We start from the raw sequence: 19109 nt of genomic DNA on the forward strand, positions 1-19109 counted from the left end.
TTTTGAAAATTATTTCCATTTAAAAATCTAAATGGATTTTAATGGTCCAATCTAAATGGACCATTTAGATTTTAGTTAAATACTGTAACTCACACTATTGACGTATTTTCAAAGAGTCGTTGAAGAAATCTGAAGACTGTTAATTTATGACAATATTATGACTATTATTACATGCTAACAACTCAAAATGTCCTGGATGACACGGTCGGCTGTTGGCAGGCACTGCTAATCCACTTCCTTTGCTTTTGCCGCTCCTGTCTGTTGTTTTGGCTGGAAAAACAGACGTAGACGTTGGAGTCGGGAATGTAAAACGTACTTATTACTATCTATGGATTTGTTGTTCAGGTACGATTAGCTTTTGAGATACTAAACGGCTGCACTAGTTTGTAAAAACTATACCTTGTTCAAAAGGTGTTTTGACAAACTATAAGTGCAAATTGAATTTTTGTTGAATTCAAAAGCAGAAAAATGTTTTGAAATTATTTATTTTTTGCCACACAAGTCATGCATTTTAACAGGGTTGTGTTAAACTACTTTGGTGAAACATGTTTACACCATAATATGCCTTTTACAGTCAGTATAGAACTGTTGTTATGCAAGCTGATTAGTTTGTCTTCTGCACAACATCAGAGACCCAAATGGATCCCATTTGGAGTTTCTGTGGAAGAGAATTAAAATGTAAATATGCAGCAAACTGCAGCCTTGAACTGTAACTCTCAGCCAAATAGAGAATAAAACCAGAAAAGGACTTGGAGACATTTTGTCTATCAGAGGAATAATGATGTGTGATTGGATGCTCTGCTGAAGCTCACTGGCTTTAGTTGAAAAACATCAATGACTGATTGCATTGTTCTAGAAATACTCTACGGTTTCCATCCCACATTAAAGTATTTCAAGAACTACAGTAGACAGAAAGAAATATGACACACGCACTCTCTCTCTTCACAATCAGGCTGTAATTCATTGGTTTCTCTGTGTATCCGTCACACACCTGAATCCTTGCCGTCTCCTTCTGACCCAGAAGTGGTCAGAGGTTCAACTAGTCCCCCCCACCATTTCAAATCAAATGAAATTGGTGTCCATCAATTTCATTTGAAATTGATGGACACCAATTTTTACATTTTTGTGCAGCAAAAATGTAAAAATTGTGCTGCTGTCATTTAAAAATATTAATAAAAAAAGTTTCAAGAATTCAACCAGCCCCCATATTTACAAAATCAAACCAAATTGGCGTTAATGTGCTACGTTTGTGAAATAAAAGGTTTTGTTTATTGCCACTAGCATTTTCAAGATATTTTAAAAAAAAAGTTTCCAGAGGTCATCAGAGGTCAACCAGTCACCTCACATGTACAAAATCATCAATCATTTCTGCTGGGTTTGTGCAGCAAAAATTTCTAATTGTGCTGCTTATTGTTTGTTTGTTATTTTACTTCAAGCTATTTAGTTTGTTGGGGTTTTTTTATGTTGAGTGACAGGTTGGCTTTTTGACTTTAAAACTTTCATTAATATCTTCCAAGCAAAAGCAGCATAAACACAGCACAGTTGATTGACACCAATTTTGTTGGATTTGTACGTGTTGGGGTTCTTGTGCTTCCGTGACCTCTGGAAACATCGACATCTTTAAAATGATAGCGGCACAAACGGTTGACACCGAAATGTCTGGGGGATCAGCTTCACTCAGACGGGAGACGTGCTCCATTGTTTATGTCAGAATAATGATCAATAAACCAGCAAGAGACAAATAACTTTGCACATTTTTTCCATGTTGAATAATACTGGTGTTTGCTAGATGATGACCACTTAATCCAGGCCATTGTATTATGTTCTAAAACACCATTCACGTCATAGATGAGGTGTTTACGCATATAACGGCATGAAGCCTGGCAATAAGCGAAGGTCTTTTATGGAAAAACGTGGTGGGCAGCAGGACGGCTGTATCAGGCGCATAGGGTCTTAAATTAAACGCAAGATTGAAATGTTTGTGTAATTGTGTGTTTTCTCTGGCAAGCTGAGCAGTGCCTCTGCTAGAGGGCATTTTTAAACCATACACAGCTGCAGACAGTTTGTTTTCTGATTAGATATTTGTAAAAATGCCAACAGATTTCGGTTGCCACCAGGTTTTTGTGCAGTCGTCCCAAAATTTTCTTTGGAATTTTTTTTTTTTTTTTTGCATCAGTTGTTTCAGACTAAATTAAGCCAAATCTACACATCGGGAGTTTGGCCCTGTTTTTGTTTAAGCAATGTCTCTTTATCGTCTAGTTTTTGACCTGGTGGGAGAAGTGAACCGATACTTTGAGAGAATGTGCTTGTCTGAGGAAACTTTTACTTATTCAGCAAGCAGCGCTGCCTCTTAAAACTCTCACACTGGCAGCAAATTGAGAACTTTGCTCCAACTTTCTCCTCAGCAATTTAAAACAAACTGGGAAACCACTTTGGTTTTCATTTGTTGTTTAACATGAGCTAAATGTTAGATAAAAAGCTTATCTTAGCACAGAGAAACCAGATTTATACTGCAGATTCAGTGAATCTGAAACTTTTAAGACTTGTAACCAGTTATGGTCACTTATTGCTTGCTTGAGGTTTTTGTGCAGAAGTGCTTATCTTGTGCTTAGTGAGCAAACAGAGAAACCTCAGATGGTTTTGGTTGGGTGTCATGAGTAATTGTTTCCTATGAAGTTTCCCATGCTAAAGACATGGCCCACTCGTAGATTTAAGAACATCTACTTTAATCACTTTGTGCTCTTTTGTACCTCAACATCTGTAATAAGCAAATTAGTTCAAATTTAGTTGAAGTTTAACCAGAAAAGTGGAGTGAGGGCAGTCCGTAACACAGCAAAAAGTTTCTAAAGACTGTTGACACAACGATGAACTCAAGTCTTGCTATATAACACAATGCTCACCCAAGATTAAAGAAGTATCAACTAAAATTTCAGTTCATAAGTTGAAGATTTCTGTTTTCATTGAGCTGGTTGAAAGGAGTAACTTGGAGCCCTCACAAACCAGAACCCCAGGGAGGGATTTAAAAGCTCTTTACATACAGCCTGTAATACACCACAGCCGATAATTTACTGGTAGTGACACAAATTGTAATTGAAAACATCAAAATTCTGACAGAATTTGAGTTAGCATTGCAATTCTGCTTCAGTTCTGACTCACATTTTTATTCTGAAGCCATTTTTCCATAAAATTTATGCTCGAAGAGATGTGGTAATTAAAATATCTGGCTGTTGACTCTGCTCAAGCTACTATTAGCTGTGTTGTGTCCTTTCCCTTCAGTTTGGGGCACACAAGACGGCACCCTAGACAGTTGCACGTGTTGCCCATATCAAAATCTGTGCTGCCTCATATCTTTTGACATACTACTTTTAAAATAGGTGGTTTCTATGCAATATTGAGGAATAAAATACTATTTGTTTACAGCTATAAAGAGTGAGAATCATCAAGACCTTGTGCTAGCTGCTAATGCTAACACATACATGTTAGCATATAAACAATAGAATAGTTATGATTATTTTTTCATACTTTGTAGATATTTAGCATTTCTAGTTATGGAATATGACCATGTGGTAGCTGCTAATGCTAACATATATGTTAGCATTAGCCTGTGTTAGCTTTTAGGATGAGCATTTTTGACTACAGTAATGTGAGCAAAGCTAGTGTTCTATGCACTTTCTGGATGAAAAATGAACCGCAAAAATATGAACCGCTCTACAAAACGCATCACTCACTCTATAGTGGGCTTCTGTGTATAGTGAAGGACCCATGCTCTCATTATTTCGGTCTGGCAGAAAGAATCTCTGGAAAACCCGAACATCCTTTGATGTTTATGATCGCATACAAACTGTCTTGATTTTTACCGTCAGCCCAATCCGTTTATGCCTTCACCGGTACTTCCCAAGCAGGTGGTTTTGTCTTCCAAACATGTGTTACCAATTTGTAAGGATTATCATGACAAAGTATTGGCGTTCACACTTATTTATTTAAAAAGGTTACATACTGAGCACATAAAAGGCTGGAAGCAATTTGAGTTGGAACAGATTTGGAGATCATTTATATAAATGGCACTGCCGCACAAAGTTGACAAAGGTTTCTTTTAGCATATTAAAAATAAATATAAAATAAACATTTCAACAGACTTAGAGTCTGTCAAAGCACCAGTAGAGGAGTTTCACGGACAGCTACCTGCATAATCCTCTTCTCTTTTTTTTTAAGAGCTTCTGTAGCCAACTTCCAAATCTGGAAGCCTTTAACCCCCATGCAGAAACTCACACTGATAGTTACACCAGCTGAATGAATCACTGAGCTGTAAAATTTTTCTTTTGGTTCAAATTACTTCAGCATTAGCTCCGTAAATCACACAACTCCTTCTGTACACGACTGGATGTTTTTATTAATCAGCTCATGTGATGGGAAACATTCATGTGTGGGATTTAAGTGTTTTCACGCTCTCATATTGCAAGGAATCTAATGTGGCAATTGGTAAAATATTAAAGTTTTACTTCAAAATGCATCTTAAATCGAAGTTTAGAGCAAAGTTTAGACAGGAAGCAGTTATATTGTCGGTCAAAGTGATGAATTATTTTGAAAATTTAATTTAATCTTGAATCTTTTTCCATTTATTTACATTGCAGAGGTTTGTGAGACAGGTGAACACCCAAAAGTGGGTGTTCTCTACACTTTTGCCAGTTTTATGTAACTACTATTTTCTATTAAAATTGTTGGGTTTTCTTTACACAAAAACTAAAAAGCAGATGGATATTTGTAAAACCACTCATCTGCTGCAGATACAGCTAGAGGTCTTACAAGCAATTTTTAGCTAAGCTCTTTTTTTGCCATTTTGAATATAATGAATGGATCTTTAAAGTGACAATGAAGCACTTTTCAGTCTTTGTCACAATCCAAAGGTTACCATCCTGGCTGAACGGAGCTAGCCTGGAGCATCTAGTGGGCGTTATCTGTGCAGGATAAACAACATGGCTACATCCAGATGGCATTTGATATAAATTTCTAAAAACTAATCAGCTTTTACAACTGAAATATTTCTCAAATAAAGTCTATTGTTAGATTGTGGATCCCTTTAAGACAAGGGCATCAAACTTGTTTTCATTTTGTGCCACATTAAGATCACGGCTGTTCTTAAATGGCCGGTTATGCCATAATGTGTCAATAAACCCGATAAAAAAACGGTTAGAACTATTTCTGCATCTGATAAGTTCTTCTTAAAATTAAATAATATTGAACATCTTTTCACGGCAATCAGTCCCTCCATAATTTCTCAATTTTATTTTGGATTTTTTGCCATGAAAATCTAAACGTTTTTGGTGCTAATTTAGAAATATCTGCAAGAAATGTTGCAATATTTGCACTTAGGTATGATAATATATGTGACTTTCTATTACTTGCAAATATGTTTAGAAGTAAAATATACTGCCACCTGCAGGTGGGAGTTGGCATCACTTAAAACCAATGCTTTTGACCATTTTTCTGGAAAATTAGCAATTAACTCTGTTGTGCACAAGCAAAAAAATGATGAATTTTGTTGATTTTGCATTAATTTTTGTGACCGCAGTAAAACTAATTATTGACTAATGTAATTTGGCAGTAAACAGATAAAACCCACTTTGATTTGATTAATCTAACAATATTTAAGCACACAACTGTTATCTTGAAGGTTATATTCATGCAATACCTCTGGAGTCTTGAGGGCCACATTAAAAGCTATGGAGGACCAGATTTGGCCCCCGGGCCTTGTGCACACATGTGCTTTAAGAAGTACATTTTTGAAAGTTGAACTCCAGTCAGTTCTGGGTCTTCATGCTGTCATGAAGGGAAAACCCCTCCAAAGAGAGACATCCTGAATGACTCCAGTGGCTTCGCAGCTTATTTCTGAAGCAGAGGCCAAACCACCTGGAGGAGGAAACTCATCAGAGGCCTGTGTGTCCACCATTCCTCCCATCTCTGGACCACAGGTGAGAGTCTGAACAGAGATGGACCAGTAATTTGAGATATTCGCCTTTTAGTTGAACTCCCTTTTTTGTTTTTTCCCCAACACAGACTTCTTAGAGTTCCACTTCTCCATATGTCTGTTGCTTCATCCTGTCACCCTGTCTGAACAAGACACTTTAACGCCTCCACTTTGATCCAGATGAAAGCATTCTTACTTTTATTTTCCACTACAAACTGAATCTGTAACAAGCCCAAGGCTGATGGGCAACTTTGGGATGCTTAAAGGTTTTTGTTGGTCTTTTATCCTTGCGTGAATAGATAACACAAAATTCTCTGTCCATTAGTCCTCTTTAGAGGCTCTAAAAAAACAATCACTTTGGTTGTACAATTCACCCTCACCTGGGTCGTCCAGGCTGGTTAAGTCTCTTTAAACACTGACAATCAAGTGGCGTCCCATTTGAGTTGGTGAATGGACCGAGCAGCCAGTGTTTTGGCCCCGATCCCGGTCTTCAACTGAGGCAAACCTCTCAGAGTGTGTAGCCAAACAGATGGTATTACTCAGATCCTCCCCTGTCTCTGCAGAAACACTTGGGATAAGTTTCAGGAGCTTTCGTCGCTGTGATGAAAGCAAATATGGCAAACTTTCTGCTGCCCAAGAAAAATTATTTAAAAGGGATTTTTTTTGCGTGTGACTTGATAAGCTGTGTTCATCTGTCAGTTACACCTGAGTTTATTTTTCTTTTTCCATTACTTTTTAAAAATCACAGCACACCATGGTGGTCTTTCAGTTCTTGGCTCAGGTTTTTATCCACACTTTAAAATACAAACCCTTAGCTTTGGTTCCAAGGTCGAACTTGAAAGCTTTTTAAACTTCATTGGATTGTAATGTACCCTGAACAATGGACCGGTTCTGCTGAACTGTAGGCCATGATCCTTTTGACACTTTGGGCCCTACAGCTGGTTAAACATGGCTTGGTGTGAGCAAAAACAAGATTGTTTGCACAGCCTCGTGACATCTGACCTTTGCGGACGGCCTCTTTCAACTTTGGTTCTGTTAATTTACTTAAAGGTGACACAAGAAACAGCTTTAGAAAAGATGCAAAAACCATTTGTGTTTTTTATTTTTTTCATCATCCCATCGCAGTATTTAATATGCTTCTGAAGAAGAATAATGACTTACTAAGGGGGCAGATTATTTAGAGTAAAATCAGTGTGTTTGAACCTCTTGTGGTATTTTTTTAGCAATAATTAAAGTTCTACTTGTTTTATTATCCATCTGGTAGATTAAATGGAGTATCTGAAGCCAGTAAATGAGAAGGTAATGTCTTACTTGGCGATCTGTTAAAGGAAATATGAGACTTTATGAACAGGTCTGGCACCTTAAGATGAGGTAATTTATTCATTGTGTCCAGAAAAAGGTCATGGAGTCCACGCCATTTGTTTGGAAAGTTTCAAAAGGCGAAAATGTTTTGACTTTTCAAACTTAAAAATTTCAAGTTTTTTTTTTCCCCCCGTTTTTTTTTTTTCAGAAAAATGTCTGAGATCCTTGGTGGAAATTTACTCCTCCTTTGTTTTGTTTTCTACCTACAATCACCCTAATGCGCTGTTGTACCGAGACACTGACAGAGGCAGAATATCTCTATAATGCTCATCTCCATTTATCCAAAAGCTCAAATTAACACCTCCCAGTCAAGGCTCAGTGGTGTTAATTTGACTTGTAGGTGTTAATTTTAACTTCTGGGGCACTTCTGTATGGCCCAGAAGTGCCACACATTTCAAATTAAGAGCGCGTGAATGCAGCTTAGCTCCTCCAGAAAACGAGATGAAAACTTTGCCGATGCAGGTGACACAGATTTTGTCAAGGATAACGTCGGTATCAGGGTCTCTTAATGACGTCTTCAGAGTTAAAAAAGGAGGAAAAAATTGAAATATTTTGTCTTACAAAGGTGATATTGTCCTGTTGCTGCCGTGGCCTGCTGAGAGGCACGCTTTAGGAAGGCAAATGCGAATCCTGGAGAGGCTTTGAACAGTGTTTTAGTTAAGGTGGGCAGGAGGAACCACTTGGCACCACTAACCTGACCGCCTGAACTATTTGGCTTTTCGCCTTCAGTCTCAGATCTGCCAGGAAAAAACATAGCAGTGAACTTTCTCTTCTGGAGCCTCTTCAGGGCAGATTAAAACTTCTCTGTAGGTTATTAGACCATCTGTTTTTACATAAAGTTGACTTTTATTTTATTATGGCAAATGGATAACACTTGAAGGTTATTCTGCATGACTTTACAGCAGCCCTTCCCTCCTTGACGCAACACTTAGAATGTTTTCATTAGAAAGTCCTCATAAGCCCTTCTGTTTCACGGTCAACCGAGACACCTGGAGCCATTTAACCCTCATAAATCTACAAGAGCACTCCCGTAAACCCCAGCTTAGAGCCGGAGGATGTGCACAAGAGTCGAGCTGCTCTGGAAGATGTCAAAATGTGACTGTGAATGATATTCAAGTTAGGTTTTGACATGCAGGGGAAGATCGTTCCACAATTTCATAGCAGATACAGCAAAAGCGAGGTCATCTATCAGTTTACGGTTTGTTTTTGGTGCTGCTGGTCAGTGTATTAAATATTTTTTCGCAACGATCCTAAATATGCAGGCAACTTGTGAAATTTAAACAGGAGTCATGACCTCAGACTTTCGTCTAATATTCAAAATCTGTGGTATCTGTAAGCACCTGAACACATTACTAACCCTCAAATAACAAGCACTTTTTAGTAATAAGTTGATCTTTTCTGTGTCTGTAAAATAACCTGTTTCAAAAACCTCCGGAATGTATCTTAGCAAATCAGCAGGCACTTCCCGTTACCTAGCAACACCAGTGAAGCCCAGCCTATCGCCTAGCAACCCCAGCTGAGCTGCGGCATGTTTAGTCAGCTGGTTTTACCACTGTACGTACTGTCCAATGGCTGCTGGAAAAGACAAATGTTTTGTTGTTGATTTAGATTCCAGAAACCGCTTGCTGCATTCTTGTTGGTTGTGCAGGAGGCTCCACTTCTGCTTTTCAAAGATGTACAATTGTATAATTGCGGCACCATTTTCATGTGCGAGTGTAAGGGTTGAGTTGGGGGATGTGGCAAGCAGCAGCTTAGGATTTAAAGTGACAGAGGCCTTGAAGCAGCTTATTCTGACATAGAACTGAGCAGGCTGAAATCACGTTATCTACGAATGATTTTGTGCATAAAATGTAATAAAAATGTTTGGTATAGCCCGCAGACCTAACCTGACCTCTTCAGGAAAGCATAATAAATCACCTTTAAAATATTTTGTTTTTCTAAAGAGGCAATTCCATAAAATCCACTTGGGAGACAACCTGTAATTTGCGAGAACAAGTTTCTTCATCAGCAGTCAAATTACATCACATTTAAGATTTTCAGTGTTCTAGTGTTGTACCTGAAAGATAAGCTTGATTATTTTCACATAATAAATTAATCAAAGTTCACATTTACACAAACATGTTCCCACTGTCTACATCATCATTTATTAAAGGTAATGTCTAAGGCCACCAACACAGAAGAAGCAGATCGGTCTCACTGAGAAACTGTAGACTCTGCCTCTGAAGTGAAAGTTGGATGAAATACAAGAATACCCTGAACTCACCACCCAGCCCCCTTCACCCTATTTCAGACATCACTTTACCTATAACACATAAAGCTCTCATTGTGTGTGCAGGCCAGTCTTAGAGGATCTCAAGGAGATGCCTGTTAAAGATGGCTTCATTTTTATGAAGTGTTGCTCTAGAGGTTACCATAGTGGTGGAATTCAACAAAGATCTACAAGCAGGATTGTTCTGACAAAGCAAATGAAAGTTAGCATAAATTGTGTTTAGTGAAAGGTGTGATTAGTCATGTGGCAGCCGTTCGACCAAACTGCATAAGATACTGTCTCAGCTGGTGATTAGCAAGCTTTGATTATGAACTTCTTGTACTTTTCCCAATTTTAAATTCCAGAGTTCTGAGTCCAGATATTTCACATTTGTAGGCAGAAAAGTATCTATAAATTTTAAGACAAAAACATATCATGTGTTCAGGGTTTAAAAAATATTTTCCCCTCCACAATTCTTCCACCACAGATATCAAATCTACAATTGGATGTTTAGAATCTGCTGAACTTTTTCTATGTGTAGGGGTAGTTTATGCACCTCCACTATCAGTTTCAGTCTTAATTCACAGAAATATAACGTCATTTTCTCCAAAGATCGCTCTGCACCACTATATTGTAACCTGTCGCATCTTTCATATACCTCTTTGATGACTATTGGAAAGGAACTCAACACAAAATAAAAACCTATAATTGACTTAAATCATAGGTTTCACTTATAACTTGTAGCAAGAGGAAATAATCTGCCAAGTGGAACTGGATGGTTTGGTGGGAACATTTTGTACTTTCACACCAAATCTTACAACTCGGCTCTGCAGTCCACTCCTATGTCGCAGTCATTTCTTGATGCATAAAGAAGAAGCAAAAACATATATATGGCTCAATTGTGCAATTATGAAGTCACTAATTTGGCAACTATTCTGCCTGTTGTTGTAGAAGTGGTGGAAAGTTCTTATCACGGCCAAACAGAATTACAACCACGGCACGAAACCTCTGCAGTAATGAGTACCATCTCTTCACATCGGCTGTTGGGAGGTTTTGACACTGTGGCTGGCATGAAGAGTAATTAGATGTTATGCATTACATCATTTTGCTGGGAGTAGAACATTACATTTTGATCAGAAATGGATCCACTGGGGGTTCGGATGTTTCAGCTGTTTGCATTTAGACTCTTAACTGTTTTATGTTTCTTTATGCTACAATATTTTTGTGATTTATCTGGATTGCTTGGCAATTAAGAAACACAAAATAGTGTATAATTGTGACTAAAGGAATAGGATTCCTGTTGTTTTAGTTTTTTATGCAAAAATGTGTCACAATAAAGAGAGAAAAACTAGGAATACTTTTTATATGTTCATGAAAAACAAGTTAATTGCAGGAGAGGGACAATGTTTGGTTGTTGAAGGATTCTCAGCTGTAAACATTCCCAGAGCATGATGCTGTCACTTCCATGTTTCACCAGAGCAGTGGTTTGTTCAAAATGTTGGTTTTCATCCCTACATAGCATTTTGTATACAGACCATAAAGTTTGAAATTTGTCTCATTTAACCAAAGTATCTCCTTCCACATTTTCTTTCTCTTCTTCATGATTTGTATTAAACTCCAAACTGGACTTTCTTTTTGTTACAAGGCCAGGCTGATAGCTAATAGCTAACAGGTCTGCAAGTTCCTGTGTTACCATTAGACTGTTGCCATGTAGGTCTAGTTGGGTTGGGTTTAATTTCAGGGTAAAAACAAAAAGTAGTATTTTCATTCCTCTGGAATTTCCCTGAAAACATTCAACTCTTGGGATTCATTTCCCTTCATGCTAAGCGTAATTGCTTCAAGTTTTATTTATTTACTTTCCAGTATTGAGCATTAACAACACATTCCAGAACAATCTTTCAATGCTGGAGGGTTTTTTTAGTTTTTGCTGTTTGTGACCAAAGCCATTAGCAGGGGTTAACAGAGGATGTGAAGTCCACTTTTACTTTGTCAGTGCTGCAGAAAGGCCAGGAATGTAATTTATCACAGAGTAGAGATGTAAGAAATCCCTCATGCCAAGTTTGGATGTGATTGGTGGAGATGTCGCGCTTTGAGGCACTTTAATGCAGACAGGATTTTCTGTCGTTCTGGAGTTGGTTATTATTTAACTTTGTTATGACTCATGATTTGCAGCTGCATTGAGTGCCTTTGTGAAACCATTCTGTCAATAAATACAACAATTGTGTGGTGACCAAAATTTTCAAAGGAAAGGGACAAAATAAAGGTTTCTAATCGCCTACTGTTTTTGTAGTAAATGCCGTTCGAGCAAAAATTCTGGCTTTGTCAAAGAAGTGGAGACGTTTATTTCACATTTCAACATAATTAATGGTGCATTACCTGATTTATTTATGTTTGCGTAAAAGATCTTACAACTTGTTGACAACCAAATGCTGAAAAAGCTGCTTCTACTTTGTGGTTTTGTCAGTATTTCAGCTGATTTCCTGACACTCACAAATCAAGCTGAGATTTGGCAGATTTAAAGCTCTGTTGGAACTTCAAGGAATAAAAGACATTTCTTTCTAGAACATACAGCAGCATCACTCTGGTCAAATAAAAATAAATAGCATAAAAAAACTTCCACTACATTTATTCAGTGAGCAGAAAAATATGCTAAGAAATAAATTTTACTTTCAATTGTGTGCTCCACCAATATTTGTACCCCTGTAATAACTATATAAATTTTCTCTTGGCAATTTAAATAGCTTTCTCTATCTTATACTTCAGTGAAACTAAATGAAACTCTGAACAACTTAAAGCAAAGTAGAAATAAAATATGATTATTTTAAATTACCTAGACATGGTGGAAGTAAAACGTTTTGATTTGGAAGGAGTAGTTAGGGGGTTATTGACTTTGAAATTTGCTGATTTTATTTTAAAAATGTACAAAAATTAAAAGGTTTTCTAATTTTTTTCAGTGTGAGGTTGTACTGCTGCCAATAAAGATGGAGGACGACGTGTTTAAGAGGCTCACAGTTAACTCGCTTCTAAGAATCCCGCCACCTTTTTACATTGAGCCAACTTCCTAACCATGATAACATTTTCATGCCTTACGCAGGTGGAGAACAGACTCCTCTTATGCAGCTTCTGAATTTTAAAGCTGCATGGAGCAACTACCCCATGCAGCTCCTCACCTCTGTTTGCATCTTCTAGCATATGAAGGACTCCTTTGTAACTCTTCCTCTTATGGCCTATGCAGGAATATTTTGAAAGAACATTACCATGATGGTTCAACAGATAGACTGTAATGCAGAGGAGTAGACGGATGAGCTGACAGATGATGATGTGAATCCTTGGTTTTTGTTTTTTACTGTATTTATGGCAACCAAGATTGGAAACAGTAGGAGACATTTTCCCACAGCAAACCTCGTCCTCATGTGTGGCTCATGTGGTTCGCTTGCAGCAGCAAGGTGCTTGCAACACCATGTAATCTTCTTCCCCTCTGGGATCAGTAAATAGAGGCAATATAGACCACAAGCTATCTGTTTTAGATAAAAAACCTTTCCAAAAAGCTGCATTGAATTCAGCAAATCTGGTAGCAGGCTGGCTTGAACCCAATTTCTGCATGTGTTTCTGTTTCTGTGTACACAAGAGTGTTGCCCTGACAAGTGCTTGACTGGCAAATCGTTTGAGACGAACCTGAATTTAGCTTATCCCTAATGTTAGTGTGTCAGTTTTTATGGTGAAAATTTGCATTGAGTCTAGATTAATTGAACAGAAATGCAGTTCATTGCATGATTCTGAAAATTAAGAGAATTTGTCATGTAGCATACTTTTTGTAATTTTTTTTAGAATATGAAGGCAGTGTATAAAAAGCTTCAGGTTTCTTCTGAGTGCTCACAAAAAGCATTGAAGTATTTTAGTTGATGGCACCAGCCAGATCCAGATGACTTCATCATGTCTGATGGGTTTTTTCCTGTCCTTTCCTTTGGACTCTTCCAGGCTTGGCACCTAAGCTCAGTTCAAACACAGCAGCTTTGTGCTGAATGAGGTCCCACTCATGCAAATATACATTTACAATTTAAATACCCTCGCTGTGTGGTCTTAGCAGTTTGTCTACAACTTCCCCCATTCGTTACTGTCAGCATATTCTGTCCTCTACCAGTCAAACGGTGATCCGTTTCATTGATATACCGAGCTGAAAGACACTTGAGAAAAATGTTTGAGAAAATTTCGTCCTTCGGTATTCATGTGCACAAACAAAAATACTTTTTTTTTGTAAAAATGTTGATGTTTTAGCCCAACCTCTAATCTGATGTATAACCTCAAAAGGACACATTAGTCACAGTAACAACAATTCACTGCAAAAACACCAATTTTTACCAAGTGTTTTTGGTCTAGTTTAAACATCTTAGTGCACTTGAAATAAGACAAAACTAACTTCCAACTTTTCAGCAAGACATGGGAGTCAATAATTCCTTAATATTAATGGAAATGGCATATTATTTAATTTATAACAAGACATTTTCCCCATGTTGTAAGTGAAATAAGCTTCCAATTATTGACCCAAAATCAGCTCCTTTTTCTTGCTGAAGTTACTTGAAAGTTGGTGTTAACTTATAACACCAACTTGGTCACTTACTTGCTCTCTCAAGTAAGTGAGACCAAAAAATATTAGTAAGATTTAATGTTTTTGTGGTGGATCACATATTCTTTAAGCTACAGCAGTGAAACAAAGAAACTCAACTTTGTCATCACTCCAGTCATGTTTTGTTGTTCTCTATTATTGTTTTCCTATTTGCTTTCAACCTTATACACATGTCCCATACTTTGATGCATCAAACACTTCATGAAACTTCATTGGCACTCTTCAGTTACAGTTAATTTAAAAAGGTTTTAGTTTGAGTATCGGTTTGTTTAATTAATAGAAAAATTCCCGCAACAAAATCATCAAACTCCTCAAATGTAGCCTGAGCGATGCAGCAGCTACAGATGCTTAAACGCTTAAGCTAATATAAGTCATCTTGTTGGTAGGGCTTCCACTAAATCAGATAAAATACTCATTTCTGTCTGTCAAACTGTTTTAATTTAGAAATTTATTGAATTTACCTGAACAAATTGTCTTTGTGACAGATATTTTGCCCCTTGCTCAGGATGGATTGCTCAAGATTTATTCACAATGCTGTAGAGGCAATATGGCTGAAAAACGTATCGCAACGTGAGCATTTCATGTCTGTTGAAATCAATAATAATTGATTAGTTTTTTATTTTAGATGTCTCGAATACTGCCAAACTAGCGATGTGACCCTTCCTGTTTGATTTTCTCATTTTCTCCTTTTTTCTCCCCGCTGTTTATTTTTAAGCAGTTACAAAACATAGTGGTCAAACCTGAAACTGCTGCTGCGCAAGATGTTGCTAGGTAACCAAAGAGTGAGTGAGGGAGTCATTGCTAGGTAACCAAAGAGTGAGTAAGTTAGTTGATTCTACCGACTTTGCTTAGCTGGCTGTGAGAGTTTGACTTTGGCTTTTTTTCTGGATCAGAGATCTATGGGACGTTGATATTGATATATGTTTCTACCGCAGTATATGTTGTTTTTGATTTATTGCTAAACCCTGTATGATAGACATATTTAGTAGTCAAATGATTAGAAAATGAGTGGTGGTCAAACAAGTAGCCTTTTTTCCCAGGAAAAGGGAGTTCACCTTATCATTCTAGTTTAGTCATTCAGTGATTTTTCAGCCTTAATCCCATGAAAGCAAACTCTTTCATGAGAGCTTTTTACTGTAACCCTCTTTTGTTGTGTTCCAGTGCAGGTGGTGCACAAATTCATCCAAGCCTGATTATTTTTCAGCGACAACGCCCTGAGTTTGATGAGGATAAAATCCCAGAACACCAAATTCCTTGATTACAACTTGCTGACATGTCATTAGTTAAACATAAAACGGGACGGACCCTTGCTGCGTCGTGAGAACTTCGCCGAACGCAGAGGTAGCGGCCCCCGTTTCCAAGGCGACGTGTCCGACCCAGAGGAGCAACATCTGCGGTGAAGTCACACCGAGGAGCCGGAGCTCGAAGTGACGAGCCGAGCAGTGGGAATTCTAGCTGACACACTTTGGCTGCGAAGAATATTGAGCAAAGTTCGTGTCCAAGAAGCAAAGCTGCCAGGAAGCCAGTCACCAGTTTCTGATTCCAGGATTTTGTGTTTGGAATCCGATGTGGGTCAAAGAGGACCTGGAAAATATTTCCTACTTCAGCTTGAGCTTAAATAAATTTTACCGTATCAGCAGAATAATCTTCTTAATGCCATTCAGCTTCCAAGGGCTTTTAAGATGCTTATATTTGCAAAAAATAAATATTTAATAGTTCTTGGGATAACATCTTACCCTTAATTTTTAAGTGTCTAAAATTAGAGGGGGGAAAGGTTAAAAAAAATAATATTTTGAGGGACAATACAAGAACATTTTGAAAAAGTCAGATTTCTTTCTATCCCCTCCCCCCATGACCTGAATCCTCTGGTGTTGTAACGAAAAATTCAGATCGAATACCGTTAATTTTTTTAATTAGCCCAGACAAAATTCATTTGAGAATCTGTGACGAGACTTAACTGTTTCTCAGAGACACTTATATTTTACTCTGAGACTGAAACTTCAGAACAGCAAATGTTAAATTGATATCTCAAAATACTTGCTGCTATAATTGCAACAAAAGTTGCCTCTTGCAGTTTGTTTTCTAAAAACTGTTCAATAAATTCCCCCCCAAAAAGCTGCGTTTTTAAAGCAGAACAGTTTAAATTACAGTCCGATTAAACTCTACAGACACTTATCCGTTTAGAGTTCAAGTTAAAGTCTTGGTGATGTTACCTTCTGCCTCTTTACCACTTTTTCAATGTTTTTCTCCTCATAACGCACTTTACACACAGACAGGCACACGCCATGCGGTGAGTCTCATTTGCAGGAGCTGCCACTGCACAGCATGTGTGCAGTGATGCAGGCTAATGCTTTCCAGGTGCCCAGAATGCATAACATGCAGAAGAACAGGCCATTGTTTCAGATGGGCTTCCTTATAAGGAGAACCAGGTGATTGAAGATTCCTGTCTGCTTGTTTAAAAGTAAAACGGCAGCTCCTGTTTAAACACTCATGAGGAGAAAAAATAATATGTAGCAGTTAATTTCGGAGAAGGTGATGAAATGGCATTGAACAGACGGAAACCTCTTCTTGGTCTACTGGTTGGAGTTTATAGGGTGATGTTGATGATGTCAAATGTCAGAAGTGCTGAAGATGGAAGTGGAAAAGTTTGGATCAGACTGAGAGATTAGAGAGCATGTTCTGGTGTGATCCAGTAACTGTGGGAGGGAAATGTACTTAAATATGTCGTGTTTGAGTCAAATATCCAGCTGCAGTACTTATGCCAAACAAGGATTAAATCAGTGATGAGTGAAAAATGAGCTGTAAGCTATGATTGGCTCCTGCTTTCTCTGTTACCTTCATAGTTGACAGAATTCAGTTTTTTTTTTTTTTTGCTTTCTCGTTTGCCAAACTTTGCTTTTTACGTTTTTGTAGCTCAACCAAAAGTTGTATTGTTATCGAATCTTTCAGCCAGGTTACCAACAAGCAAAGCGACGTAGTAATCATCTAGGTTAGCGCTCTGGTAAAATGTTTATTCATCATTCATAGAATAACTGGAACAATTATTTAGCACCCATAGAAAGAAAGGAGAACTTGGAGTAACACATTCATTGTCAAACTCTAAAAAAACTCTAAAAGGTTTTTTTCCTATATTTGACAACAAAAGCACAAAAGTTAGTTAGTAGAACTTCTTTTTTTCTTTTTACCTGTTGTAGTGACCTACAACTTAGACATAAAAGTACCGAAAACTCACAAAATAATATTTAGCATCACAAGTACCGACTTAATTTATTGTTCCTTTACGTCACACTTTATTTTTCAAGAGTTTTCAACTGAAAATAGTTTTTCATCCCAAAAAATATTGTTTTCTTATAGTGCAGGATCCTACATATTCAGATGAGCTAAAGCTATTTTCAATATATATTTTAAAGGGTCTTTTAAGTTCCTATGAAGCTATATGAAAGATATGTCACATATAATATAACATCTATCTTTACAATTCAACTAAAAAACAACTTAGTTGTTTTTTAGGATAGGGGAAAACTCTCCACTGACCATCGATCCTGGACTTGTTTTCTTTCAAAACCCTGTAGATTTTATGCAGAAATTGACTATTATTCCGCTGTTAGTGATGTGCTGCGTTGTTTTTGAATTTGTGACTAAAAGTAAAAAAAAATGTTCTGGGTGTTGTTATAAGGCCTCTATCTCCCAGACATGTGGAGAGCAACAGATTCTTGACTCATGTCGAAGAAAAAAAGCAGTTTCAGTGCTGCTGGCGATCTCTTGGCTGCTTCGCTTCCCGCCATTTTGACAACTTTATTCTTGTATTATTTCGACCTTATGCTCGTACATCTTTTATTTTAAACTTTTTTTTTTTGCGTACAGTAATTCTAATACTCCGTCGCAGTAAATTAACCAAATTAAATATTTAATTAGAAAACTAAATATTTTGTTCCAAATTAAATGTTTAAATGGGAAGCTTAATATTTAGTGTCATATTTAGCTTGCTAATTAGATAGTAGGCTAAATATTTAGCATAACTGTTTAGTTATAAGCTAAATATTTAGCATAACTATTTAGTTTAGTAATTAAATGTTTAGTTTGAGACTGACATTTATGAATGACTGGATATCATTGTGAAAATACGACTTGATAAATAAAACCTGATTTTTTTCTCTTATGACAGACAAAGTAACCCAAATAATTGCTTATAATTTTTGGCTGTGTGGCTTTACAGATGGAACCATCGACCCAAAAACATCTGTCCTCTTTTATAATCACATTTTGTTCTTTTAAATTTTGAATGACCCGCTGAAAACTGTGTCGTTTTCTGCTACACTTCTACGTTGAAGCATGCATGAATGCATGTTTCCCAGTCTGGAGTGAATGGTATCACTGGGTGAATCCCAGTAATGAGAAACTGCTAATACAAACTCCACTTCCTGCTGTCTGGAGTCTCTTTCATTCTCAGCATTTTCCCAGGTAGCAGCTGCCAGTTTCCATGTAGCTTTCTGGTCGACCAGTTTGTTTCCTTCTGGGTTGAAGGTGATGACCTCTGAACTCTAGTGGAGTACAAATGCTTTCTTTTTCTCCTCCGCTTACACACTTTCCACCTCTTCTGTTTGTTTTGTGGCAGACCGGGGTTCTCAAAGCTCGTTGGATCTGACGGAGCTGATCGGCGTTCCCCTGCCCCCCTCTGTCTCCTTTGTCACCGGATTCGAGGGCTACCCGGCCTACAGCTTCGGCCCGGGTGCAAACGTGGGCCGCCTCACAAAGTCGTTCATCCCTGATCCGTTCCATCACGACTTCGCCATCACGGTGACGGCGAAACCAACCACGCGTCGCGGCGGTGTGCTTTTCGCCATCACAGACGCATATCAAAAAGTGAGACGTTATCTGTCGCTGCTTTTCTATTACAAATGTGCAGAAAA

The 19109-nt window shown here is 37.7% G+C and overlaps 1 protein-coding gene across 3 annotated transcripts in view; it reads left to right on the top strand.

Annotated features, from left to right (window-relative positions):
• The window catches only part of LOC102225887 (collagen alpha-1(XVIII) chain-like), a 60563-nt gene that overhangs the window by 12519 nt on the left and 28935 nt on the right, over nucleotides 1-19109 (top strand). For all 3 annotated transcript variants that reach the window (XM_023326686.1, XM_023326685.1, XM_023326684.1), the window contains exon 3: nucleotides 18815-19062. In XM_023326686.1, the coding sequence (XP_023182454.1) occupies nucleotides 18815-19062 (248 nt within the window). The remainder of the gene's footprint in view (nucleotides 1-18814; nucleotides 19063-19109) is intronic.

Source organism: Xiphophorus maculatus, chromosome 21 (assembly GCF_002775205.1).
Source record: "Xiphophorus maculatus strain JP 163 A chromosome 21, X_maculatus-5.0-male, whole genome shotgun sequence".
NCBI classification, from domain to species: Eukaryota; Metazoa; Chordata; class Actinopteri; order Cyprinodontiformes; family Poeciliidae; genus Xiphophorus; species Xiphophorus maculatus.